This window comes from Mustela putorius, unplaced genomic scaffold (assembly GCF_011764305.1).
Source record: "Mustela putorius furo isolate JIRA1106 unplaced genomic scaffold, ASM1176430v1.1 tig00000151_pilon_pilon_pilon, whole genome shotgun sequence".
Lineage (NCBI taxonomy): Eukaryota > Metazoa > Chordata > Mammalia > Carnivora > Mustelidae > Mustela > Mustela putorius.
The window spans coordinates 6,782,610-6,794,747 of record NW_025421296.1 but is presented as its reverse complement, the minus strand read 5'-3'; the positions used below and the strand labels follow the sequence as shown (position 1 = coordinate 6,794,747).

At 45.3% G+C, this 12,138-nt stretch overlaps 1 protein-coding gene across 10 annotated transcripts in view; it reads left to right on the top strand.

The window, feature by feature from the left end:
* CHD7 (chromodomain helicase DNA binding protein 7) overlaps positions 1-10,500 on the top strand; it is a 187,103-nt gene extending 176,603 nt beyond the window's left edge. For all 10 annotated transcript variants that reach the window (XM_045075759.1, XM_045075751.1, XM_045075755.1 and 7 more), the window contains 6 exons: positions 307-534; positions 753-1,196; positions 4,733-4,954; positions 6,881-7,021; positions 7,244-7,348; positions 8,572-10,500. In XM_045075759.1, the coding sequence (XP_044931694.1) occupies positions 307-534; positions 753-1,196; positions 4,733-4,954; positions 6,881-7,021; positions 7,244-7,348; positions 8,572-9,501 (2,070 nt within the window). In that variant the 3' untranslated portion in view covers positions 9,502-10,500. The remainder of the gene's footprint in view (positions 1-306; positions 535-752; positions 1,197-4,732; positions 4,955-6,880; positions 7,022-7,243; positions 7,349-8,571) is intronic.
* Positions 10,501-12,138: the final 1,638 nt, after the last annotated feature.

The following is a 12,138-nucleotide window of genomic DNA, read 5'->3' as shown; positions in this document are numbered from 1 at the left end:
GTGCTCTCGCCCGAATAAAAGTGACTTTTGAAGTATTTTAGAGGTGGCTATGTGATGTGCTCCAGTGCTCAAATTTTAAAAAGAGTGAGTTTTCTGTGTTGGGGCCCCCTTCAGGACCTTCCACCAGAGCAGAGCAGGTTCTGCGGATTCTGGTTACTCAGTCGCTTCTTTGTTTTCTTTTTACCTTTTGCCCATGGATTGACTTTTAAACCTCTTATGTGCTTTAGCATCTTGATGGAAATATTTATCCGGTAATTTTCACCAGGTCTTCATTACAACAACGTGTGACTTTCCTTCTCCCTCCAGGACCGAGTAATGATAAACCGATTAGACAACATCTGTGAAGCAGTGCTGAAAGGCAAATGGCCAGTAAACAGGCGCCAGATGTTTGATTTCCAGGGCCTCATCCCTGGTTACACGCCACCCACCATGGACAGCCCCCTGCAGAAGAGGAGCTTTGCCGAGCTCTCCATGGTCGGCCAAGCTAGCATCAGTGGCAGCGAGGACCTCACGACTTCCCCTCAGTTGTCCAAGGTATGTTTGTTTCGCCGCGTAAAGGCGAGCCGTCCAACTCTGGGAGCTCGCGGCTCACTGGTCCTCCCCGGAGTTAAGATAAGGCTGCCCTTTCCTTAGCTCTCTTCAGCAGTTACGAATGGTTAATTCCTGAAGCTTCTAGTTCTTTCTTTCTGAAATCCAGCCTGTGTATAGCAGATATAGTTTGGGCTCATTATTTTGTTGGAATTTTTCAATAGGAAGACGCCCTAAACCTCTCCGTCCCTCGCCAGCGGAGGAGGAGGAGGAGAAAAATTGAAATCGAGGCCGAAAGAGCTGCCAAGCGGCGGAACCTCATGGAAATGGTTGCCCAGCTGCGGGAGTCTCAGGTGGTCTCAGAAAATGGACAAGAAAAAGTTGTAGATTTATCAAAGGCCTCAAGAGAGGCAGCAAGCTCTACCTCAAATTTTTCATCTCTTACTTCAAAGTTTATCTTGCCTAATGTCTCGACACCGGTGTCCGATGCCTTTAAGACTCAAATGGAGCTGCTCCAGGCAGGCCTGTCACGCACACCCACGAGGCATCTGCTTAACGGCTCCCTGGTGGATGGAGAGCCTCCTGTGAAGAGGAGGCGGGGAAGGAGGAAAAACGTGGAGGGTCTTGATCTGCTTTTCATGAGCCACAAACGGACGTCATTGAGTGCAGTAAGTTCAGGAGCTCACTCCCTTTGTGTCTGCCCACAGTGGCAGCCAGAGTCCTGCCATTCTGACGACGCCGGCCTGGGCTCCTCTCAGTGACTCAAGCTGGCTTCTTGCACTAAAGAGATAGGATCACAATGTACAGTCATGGTTTTGAACTGAAAATATGTGTTGAGCATTGATACAGATCACTCAGCCTGAACCAAATGTAGCTTGAGGATTTATTCCTCCCAAGATCCTAATATATTGATTACTCTCGGAAGAGTAGCCCAAAACAAAAACGTGTTATTCTGAGCCTATAATTGTTATCTCTGAATTCCTGAGGCGGAAAAAGCTTCTGCTCTTAGAAATAATGTTGTTTGGAGCCTGGCATCTGTTAGATTAGTATAAATATTTAGTTTCAGACTCAAGATTTGTGTTCAGATACAAAGCTAGTGATCGCTAATTCTCCTACCTCCGTACGTGTAGCTGTTCTATAAAATCTCAGCTGAATAAAGATCTGTGCTAGTTTAGGTTTGTATGAAATGTATGTGCCGATGGATTTTGACATTTTCTTTCTCAATTCAAAGGACATGAGTGCAGTGCAATCAAAGGAACTCTCTTCCCTAGTCTTCTTCAACCATGCTGCCTAAAAATGCACTGCCCGCTTAAGGATGAGGGTTTTACCCCCAGAGAACCTGCTTACGTGTGCTCTCTTTCTAAAAGACGCGTTAGTACTGGGTATCCTAAGCCTTATTGATTTGGAACCCGAATCAGCCTAACGGTGCTGGAGCTTGTTTGTGTGTGAGCCGCTGGCATTCCAGGAACACTGGGCCTGTTCCCTGCGGATCACAGTTTGCGAAGCGGTGAAATTTGAAACCGAGAAGAGGGCGACATTTGTTTCAGCATTTTTTACTTTTTCCATCCCTCTTCTTACTGCCTCTGTGCTATTTCTTGAAACCTCCAGAAAGTTTAATGACCTAAGTAAGAGGAGTAAAAGTGTGGTCGAGGTAAAGTTTAGGAATGACAAAATGGCACTCACTGGAATTTGCTCTCCGGTGGGGTCTGAGGGAAACAGAAGCGTCTCGGTAATTAAAGGTTAATTTTCAGGATTCGTTACCATGCACCAAATCGTAATAATGTTTCTTTTTTGTGGAGCATATGATTCCTTTTAGAATCTTATAAAAATACACCTTGTAATGGATCAGCTGTGACTGCTTATTCTGTAAGTTAAAAGTGCGGTTCCGAGGTGTGTGGTCCCCCGCATTGTACCACTAGTGATTAATTAGCCTCTGTACAGGAATCCACCAGAACACATCAAACCACTTTGATAGATTTTGTTCCCTGAAATTCCTTCCTCCATAAGCATCAACAAGTTAGTGAGTTTCTGCATCTCATGCGTTTGTTTACTCTTGGGTTTCATATTTGAATCCCAGCACAAAGCTGTCTGTGGTTCAGGCATCAGGAATTAACAGTGTGAGCCAGGTGCTGTTTTCCTATTGTAATTATAGATCCTGTATTAAACTGCAGGCTGATTTTGCTCATTTTACACATTTTAAGTCATCCTAAAGAACATACTGATGTTTCTCTTTTTCTAAAGTCATATGAGCTACCCAGCCCGAAACTCCTAGTAGAGGTTAGAAGATGTATTTTTTTTGTTGTTGTTCATTTTACTGTCAGATGTTAGAACTTAGGGATTACTCAGTGGATATTGTGGATAGTTGTGTGCGTACACATACAATACAAGGTAAATGCCGATTAATCTATAGATAAACGGAGTACTGAAGAGGTGTAAAGGTCAGCAGAGTTACTTGTATGGACTGGGACAAATCCTAAAATCTTGTATTATGTCAGAACTTGGACTAGAGACCATTTTGCATTGCCAGGAAAAAGTAAGGGCGCAGTCATCATACTGCGGCAATACACCTGGGAACATGGTGGAGGTGGTTCTTTTGGGTCTGGCCCCGCCCCCACCCCCAAGGACAGGGATGTGAAGAATAAAGGTCTAGCAAGAGCTCGCCCTAGAGAACTCAGTGTTGAAGTTGAGTGACAGATAAATAGTGACGTCCCATAGCTGGGAGGCATGCCTGGAGTACTTTGGGAGCCCAAAGGAAGAATGGAAATGAAGGGAAGAGGATATGGGGAGGCACAGATCAGGAAGTTGCCTTAGACACGGCCCTCCTTTGGTTGACTTTTGAAGATTGTATAGGAGTTGGTCCTTTGAAAAGAGGTAGCAGGGAGAATGTATGCAAAGGGACAGGAGACAGAGAGAGACTTCCACGTCTGCTGAACTGACAGTCACTGGCAGCCCCGGGAATCTGATGAGGAGATCAGGTTTGACAGTAGCAGGCTGGGACACAAGGTACGATGTAAATCAGGGAGGTTCTCGATTGCCATCCAAAGGACTTGGATTTTATCCTGAAGGTGAGGGGGATTCAATTATCAAAAGCCTTTAAACAGTTGATTTGGTTTTGACCTAGGAAGAGTGCATTTTAGAAACCTGACTCCGAAGTAGCAGTGATGGAAGTCAGAGTCCAGAAGGGTGGGAGTAGGATCGGGGAGACTGTTTAGGAGTACTGCAGTGACATGGGGCCGGGGCGGCGATGAAGAAGGCCTGAACCGAAGTCAGAGCCATGGGAATGGACAGATGGGCTGCCAGAAAAGAAGTCTGGTGGTTGGAGTAACAGTTTGTGGCCCGCCGGCTGGACTTCAGATCGACTCGGTATTTTCAGGGTTGCCAGACGGACCTGCCACAAACGTTGTAGCCAGTAAGATCGTATGGTTCAGAGAGTTCTGTGTACAGGTTGGCTGTGGGAACATTCCTTTAATTATAACTTCTTGGAGCACCCGGGTGGCTCAGTCAGTTAAGTGCCCCACTCTAAATTAAGGTTCAGATCATGATCTCAGGGTCATGAGACTGAGGCCCCATGCTAAGCTCTGTGCTCAGGAGAAAATCTACTTGAGATTCTCCTTCTCCCCATATACCCCTCCACTCGCACATGCTTTCACTCTAAATAAAAATAAATTTTAAAAGCTGGGGGAGGGGGGGTGGGGCGCCTGGGTGGCTCAATTGATTAAGCGTTTGCCTTCGGCTCACGTCATGATCCCAGGGTTCTGGGATCGAGCCCCACATCAGGCTCCCTGCTTGAAGCACATGTACTCTCTATCTCTTTCAAATAAATAAATAAACAAGTAAATATAATTTATTTAATGAGGTTATCCCGAGAGCCCCGAGAGAGATTGAGAGGGTACCTTCCATGCATGTCCAGCTCAGACTACGCTGTCCATGGCCTAGTGGCTTGCTTAAGGTTTCAAATATGGAGCATTGATGGACTGTGAATTTCCTACCTAATTACCAGTTCTACAGTGTGGAGAATAATATTAAAGTTTCATCTTCTAATTTAATAGCTATTCCAAAACTGAGATTGTTTCAACTAACTTTTTTCCCTTTTTGGCCCAAGATCCATTATGCTAGGATAGTGTTTTCTTGTGGTAAGAGGTCAGGCATTTTTGGAATCTTTCTTCATATGAGAAGAATTGAGACCCCTGTCAACTTTCTGCAGGAGGACGCTGAGGTGACCAAAGCTTTCGAAGAAGATATAGAGACCCCGCCTACAAGAAACATTCCTTCTCCTGGACAGCTGGACCCAGACATGCGGATCCCTGTGATAAATCTTGAAGATGGGACTAGGCTGGTGGGGGAGGACGCTCCTAAAAATAAGGACTTAGTTGAATGGCTGAAGCTGCATCCTTCCTACACTGTTGATATGCCAAGTTACGTACCAGTAAGTACCCCAGAGTTCAGGCGGGAGGAGTCCTGCCCCAGAGTTCAGTCAGGAGGAGTCCTGCGTGGACAGCCCTTGCAGCTCTTCTGCACAATGCAGAGGAGATCCCTGGTCCCTCTGCCTTTTGCTTAAATGTCTCCTTACCGCGGACATTTTCCAGTTTCTGTCACTGTGTATCTTACGTTCGAGAAACTAGCTTCAGAGCTGATGGGCAGGTTTGTAGTTTGTTGAAGATGCCTGTTTTGCACTTTCTTTCCTTTCTCCTTCCACCAAATAAACATGATGTCATTGGTTATTCTTTCCATCACCTGGTTTCCAGGTGGTCTCACCAGGGGGGTGACACTCATGAATGCACTTTTTTTTTTTTTTTTAAAGATTTTATTTATCTGACAGAGAGAGAGAGATCACAAGGAGGCAGAGAGGCAGAGAGAGAGAGAGGGAGGGGAAGTAGGCTCCTCGCTGAGCAGAGAGCCCAGTGCGGGGCTTGATCCCTGGACCCTGAGATCATGACCTGAGCTGAAGGCAGAGGCTTAACCCACTGAGCCACCCAGGCGCCCCTCATGAATGCACTCTTAATTGGTGTCCAGACCAGGTCTGAGCAGCACAGAATACTGTGAAGCTTGTTACTTGTAGAAATTTGACTAGCTAATACAGCCAAGACTTCATTAGCTTCTTCTTTTTTTTTTTTTAAACAACTCCTACTTATGTCCTACATTAAACGGTATCTGTAGATGATTCCATCCTGTAAACTGCTTGCTAGCTGGCAATGCAAATCTTTTACTCCCTGTATACCAAGTGACTGTTTTTTTGTTTTTAAACTTAAGTGTAGGGGGTTCTCTGGGGGGGGCGGTCTGCCTTTGGCTCAGGTCATGATTCCAGGGTTCTGGGATCGAGCCCAGAGTAGGGCTCCCTGCTCAGCACCCTGCTCAGTGGGGAGTGTGCTTCTCCCACCTCTCTGCCATTACCCCTTGCTTGTGCTCACTCTCTTTCTCTTGTCAAATAAATAATAATCTTATTAAAAAAAAAAAAGAAGAAGAAGAAGAAGAAGAAGAACCAAAACTGTAAGTGTAAGATTCAACATTTTATTTTGTTGAGTTCAGCTTTAGTTGAGTTCTTGCCTCTCAGAACGTCCCCTCCTGTGTAGGTCTTTTTACCTGTTGCCTCTCAGGTACAGTCTCATAGACGGGACATCATCTCCGTATTTGTCCAAGTCACTGAGTAGAAATTAGTTAGCAAAGGTCCTTGAGAAAGTTTCTTTTGAAAAAACCATGACTTGGGGGTGCCTGGGTGGCTGAGTCGCTAAGTATCTGCCTTTGGCTCAGGTCATGATCCCAGAGACCTGGGATCAAGCCTCACGTTGGGCTCCCTGCTTGGCAGAGAGCCTGCTTCTCCCTCTCCCACTCCCCCTGCTTATGTTCCTTCTCTTGCTGTATCTCTCTCTGTCAGATAATAAATAAAATGTTTTTAAAAAATACCATGACTTGGTTAAAAAAAGATATGAACATAAAAATACCATGGCTTGGTTAAGCATTGGAAGAAAAGACTTTAAGCGGGGTTATTGGTAGACAAAAGGAAAAGCAAATACTCAGCTTAGGTGATTGTTGAGTTCCTCAGTGTACAAAGAGAAAAATAGTTTTTCCTTTTAAAGAAAAGTGTGGTTTCTAATAACTAAAATGATTGCTGAAACTTCTATAGCTATTAAAAATGGCTTGACTGAGGGTTCCTGGCTGGCTCAGTAGGTAGAACATGTGACTCTTGATCTCAGGGTTATGAGTTCGAGCCCCACGCTGGGTGTAGAGCGTACTTGGAAAAAAAAAAAAAAAAAGCTGCTTGACTATATTCTCTTTGTCATTTATGCAGGAAAGTAATTACTAAATACATTTTTACTAAATCCGTATTTTGGGTTTGTTTGGGGTTTTTTTGCAGAAGAATGCGGATGTGCTGTTTTCCTCATTTCAGAAACCGAAACAGAAACGACATAGATGTCGAAACCCTAATAAATTGGATATAAACACTTTGACAGGAGAAGAAAGGGTTCCTGTTGTCAATAAACGAAATGGAAAGAAGGTGAACGTTTGGGAAAGGGAGTTGATCTCCATATGATTTCTTATCCCGGAAAGAAGCATTTCATCCTGACATGTTTTTAAGGAAGAACAATAATGTTTCTTCTAGAATATCTGTATATGATGTGTGTGTGTGTGTGTGTGTGTGTGTATGTGTGTGTAGGTGGGGTGGGGAGCAGGGGGGATATATGTGCTTTTAGATCATTTTCCAAATGCCTCTCCCCAGATGGGTGGAGCTATGGCACCTCCAATGAAGGACCTGCCCAGGTGGCTGGAAGAGAACCCTGAATTTGCAGTTGCCCCAGACTGGACTGAGATAGTGAAGCAGTCTGTAAGTACGCACTGTGTTTCTGTCGGGAGAGGTTTCTGTACAAAACTGTTGTCCTGAGCTTTTCTTTCTTTTCTGTCGACCATCAATTTTTCTATTATAATTTATTCATAGCTTAAAAGAATTGACATAATACATCCTCATTTCTTATATCAGTATATCATTAATCTGAGGTAGATTCTTTGGATGGCTCTGATTTTAAAGGATTATATAGAAATACACGTTCATAGTCTTGAAGGTAAACCTCGTTAAGAGCCCACCTGTGGGATGGAATTCATGGTGGTTGAGATCATTAAGATTAACTGGGATTTTTTTAAAATTTTAAAATAAAGAATACAACTTTGCCTAAAATTTTTTTCCACTTCAACGTCTTTTTAAGATTAAGTGGTCAATGTCCTGATTTCTTCCTGTTTATTTTTTTAAGATATATAGTAAGACTTCTTATTTTTCTTTTGTGTGTAGTTCTATCAGTCTTAATACACGTACTTTCTCGAACCACCACCACAACCAAAATACAGACCGTTCCACCACCCTCCCCCACCCCACGTTCCCTCATACTACACACCCCCACTCCCAACCCCACCCCTGGCCCCCCACCACTGCTGATCTGGTCTCCATCCAAAGTTTTGTCTTTTTGAGGGTGTCCTATTAGCAGAAGCATGAATTCTGTGACCTTCGTAGGATGACTTCGCGTTGAGCTTTATCCACGTGGGTTGCACGTGTCAGGAATTTGTCCTTCCAGTGCCTGCGCCTGCCCCTGGGTGTGGTAGGCCATCACCCAGAGCAGGACGGCTGGGTGGTTTTCAGACTTGGGCAAATGGGGGTACAGCTGCTAAAAACATTTGTTTTGGGGTGACCGTAGTTATTGTCTCTCCAGGGTAGATCTAGTACGCTGTAATTTCAGTTAATGTTCCCAGCATCTCATAAAACGTCATGACGTTTTATTGTTCCTGGAGTTCTGGATGCTGGTAGCTTGACATCTCCCTCACCGGTAGAGTAGACTTTAACAGTTTTTCTGCAGTCCTGCATAATTCAGTGAGTTCACATAGTGCAGAGAGATAGACTTTTTGCTTTCCTGAGTTTGGCCAGAGTGCTCCTAGAAGGGGACAAGTCGCTGCCGCCCTTGCATCCAGAGTTCTGCTTTCGTGCATCAAGAGGGCCTGTCAGGGGATCGCGGTCTCGCCGGCCGCCCTTATAGCCACTGTTTGCCTGTCCGTTTGCTTCAGGGTTTCGTTCCCGAGTCGATGTTTGACCGGCTCCTCACCGGCCCCGTGGTGCGGGGGGAAGGAGCCAGCAGGCGAGGACGGAGGCCCAAGAGCGAGATCGCCAGGGCGGCGGCGGCGGCGGCCGCGGCGGCGGCGGCCTCCACGTCGAGCATCAACCCTCTGCTGGTGAACAGCCTGTTTGCTGGGATGGACCTCACGAGCCTGCAGAACCTACAGAACCTGCAGTCTCTCCAGCTGGCGGGCCTCATGGGCTTCCCCCCGGGACTGGCCACGGCGGCCGCGGCCGGAGGCGACGCGAAGAACCCCGCGGCCGTGCTGCCGCTGATGCTGCCGGGCGTGGCCGGCCTGCCCAACGTGTTCGGCCTGGGCGGGCTGCTCAACAGCCCCCTGCCCGCCGCGGCCGGCAACGCCACGCCGGCGCCGGCGCCGGGCCAGGGGGAGCCGGAGGACGGCGCCTCCCAGGCCGAGGAGAAGGGCACCGAGAACGAGGACGAGAACAAAGACTCCGAGAAAAGCACAGACGCTGTTTCGGCCACTGACTCCGCGAACGGCTCTGTTGGTGCTGCTACTGCCCCGGCCGGACTGCCCTCCAACCCGCTCGCCTTCAACCCTTTCCTCCTGTCCACCATGGCGCCAGGCCTCTTCTACCCGTCCATGTTTCTACCTCCAGGACTGGGGGGATTGACACTGCCTGGGTTCCCCACGTTAGCAGGACTCCAGAACGCCGTGGGCTCCGGCGAGGAAAAGGCCCTGGACAAGGCCGAGGGGGCCGCCTTCCAGGAGGAGGAGAACCTGGAAGGCAGCGACGCCGAGGAGAACCTGGACAAGACTGCGGAGTCCTCCGTCTTCGAAGACGAAATAGCACAGGGTGAAGAGCTGGACTCGCTGGACGGGGGGGACGAACTAGAAAACCATGAAAATGATGAATAACCAGTTCCAGTTCCAGTTAAAGTGTTTAAAACTTTTGACAAGTGGTAGTCCTACTGTTTACACTCACAGTTAATGTTCATACCTAGTTTTATAAGCTGTTCTGTAACATAGTGTAGCAAAAAAAAAAAAAAGAAAAAAAAGTCCAAGTCATGTTATACAGGTGTGTCAAAAGGTATCTTGGTCATTAAGTATTGTGCAGTGCATTATTTATTATCCCTAGGAGAGATGAAATTTGAGAGGTGATCATGTCTTTTTAAGGAAACTTACATAATGCTCTGCTTTTTTTTTTTCCTTTTCCTTTTGGTACCATTGGTATTATAATAAAGAGCAATTTGTAACTGAGTGGCACTAATGGAAGGAAGTGCTGCTCAAAGGAAGTATGAAGTTATATATTTAATTTTTTAATTTTAATTTTTTTTTTTTTTTTTTTTTTTTTTTTTGCTGTGAAGGTCAAGATGAAATTTACCATACATATCATACTTGCTCATTGGTTTCCCTTTTGACTGTATGGGGGTTCCCACCCTTGCGCATCCACACACATCCATACACTCTGACAATCTCCACGTTAGTGTGAACGTCTCTGTCCCGAGGCGCAGCAATAATAAGGCAGCTGTTGAATGTGAAGGGTCCCTTTGGAAATTAACCTACTGGGAGGGTTTTCTTGCCAGACAGAACTACAGTTCCATTGTCTCGTGGTCTTGTAATGCACTGGTATAAACAAAATAAATAGATGAATAAATAAAGAGTGAGAGAAGAAAGAATCAGGTACCTTTTTTAAATTAAAGGACTTTGTTACTTTAGCCACAAAGCTAAAACAGCATTACCTCAGCTCTAAACTAGCCTTGAAGTTTACAGACATGACTTTGTAAATGTATTGTTTTTCTTTGTTGTGATGTCCTTTTATTTTTTTCTTTGAAAACTGCTATCATGTAAGATAAAATGTAAATTGCTGCCAACTGTAGTAATGATGCTTTTAATAAAAGTGACCCATGATATGCAGAGATGTAATTAGAGAATGTAGTGTGTAGGGGAACTGGTGTTCACTCTATTTTTTTGTATTCGCAATAGATGCAAATACAGCACTCTGGCCTTTGTACAGTTTCTTGATATATCCTCTTATGCTAGATTAGCTGTTAGTAATACGCTAAACTGATTGTCTTCAGACGAGACAGGAAGAAAAACCTTAAATTACCTTCACATAATTCCACTCCAGATATCTCCGCAGAACCACACACAAAAACCTCCTATTACTCCCTCAAAAGGGCATCTGAGACTGAGAATACTTTAAAATGTGTGCAGCGTCTGATAATGTGGTACACTAAAGAACAAAAGGGCAAAAGAAAAATGAGGCTTTAATAGGCAGAATATCTAGGTCATTTATCCTTGGTTAATGGGCAGAAAAACACAATGCCGGAGTGTCAGCAAGGGACACAAAGGCACTCTTGGTGTCCTGCAGACCAGTGCTTGATGCCAGAAACTGTGTGGAAAACCCATGTGGAATGAAAAGGGGCCCACTTAAGCTGCCGTGTGTGCACGCGTGCAGTCTGGGGAGCTGCTGATGTGTGCACCCCTTCGCGACCTCTGATATTTGAGGTTAAATATAATTTGAGAGCTACTGTTTTCACCTTTTATGTCACCTGACTGAACACAAAGCCGTTATTTCCGTGCAGCTGGAAACGGAGAGGAAGGGATGTGGATGGAGTTGTTGTGTGTGTGTCGCCTCCGTCCACGCCCTGTACACACACACACACACACACACACACATGTACACACGTAGTCCATCTCTCACTGGATGTGTGAATGTGTTACAGGACATTGTCTGAATTCCTTGTAGACACTAACGTTCAGTTAATTTATATCCCAAGATGGAAAATCTACCCATACCATTCTGGAAAGGGAACAACTGGAAGCCTCCATGTTAGAGACCCTCGGGTTGCTTTTCTCCTCCATCGTTACTGTTCTCTCTTGAAAGTTAACAAATGGGTCATTTGCACTGGAGGGAAAAGTGCCTTTAAGAGACTGTTCTGAAATGGAAGTCTTTGAACATGGGCAGGGGGGTGGGGGGGAGAGGCTAGATCCACACGAAGTATAGGGAGTTTAAATATTTAAACCAAAGATTTTTTTTTTTAAGCCTTCAAATAAGACATTACGTAGGGAGAGTATGTTTAATAAAATCAGTCCGAGAAGGGCCTTTTTCTAAGATACTTTATAGTACTGGAAGTTTTCCTGTGACCTTGTGTAAATAGAACACACGATGGGACTCTCTGTTAGAGAAGAAAATGCCAAGAGCAAAGGCATTGGATGCTTGTGGCCAGAAGGAGCCCTGAGTTGAGAGATGGGTCACCAGCTGGCTCTGAGTTATCTGGGATTTATTTGTTAACAGGGCCTCAAAGTCATTCACATTTCCATGTTGGAAAATGCACTTTTTTTTCCTTTTAATGGTATCAATTCTTGATGTTAAGATTCTTGAATTCACCTAAGTAAGAAATATTCTAAGTCTGTTCATTAATAACTGGTGTTCACTGTGTGCTTAGTGTCATAAAGTACTGAAGTGTTCCGTGCTTTCCTCGGTGTCACTGCCCCATCTCCCTTCTCTGGGAGGAAGTGCTTTTTTTCCAGGGGAAAACCGAGCCTTAC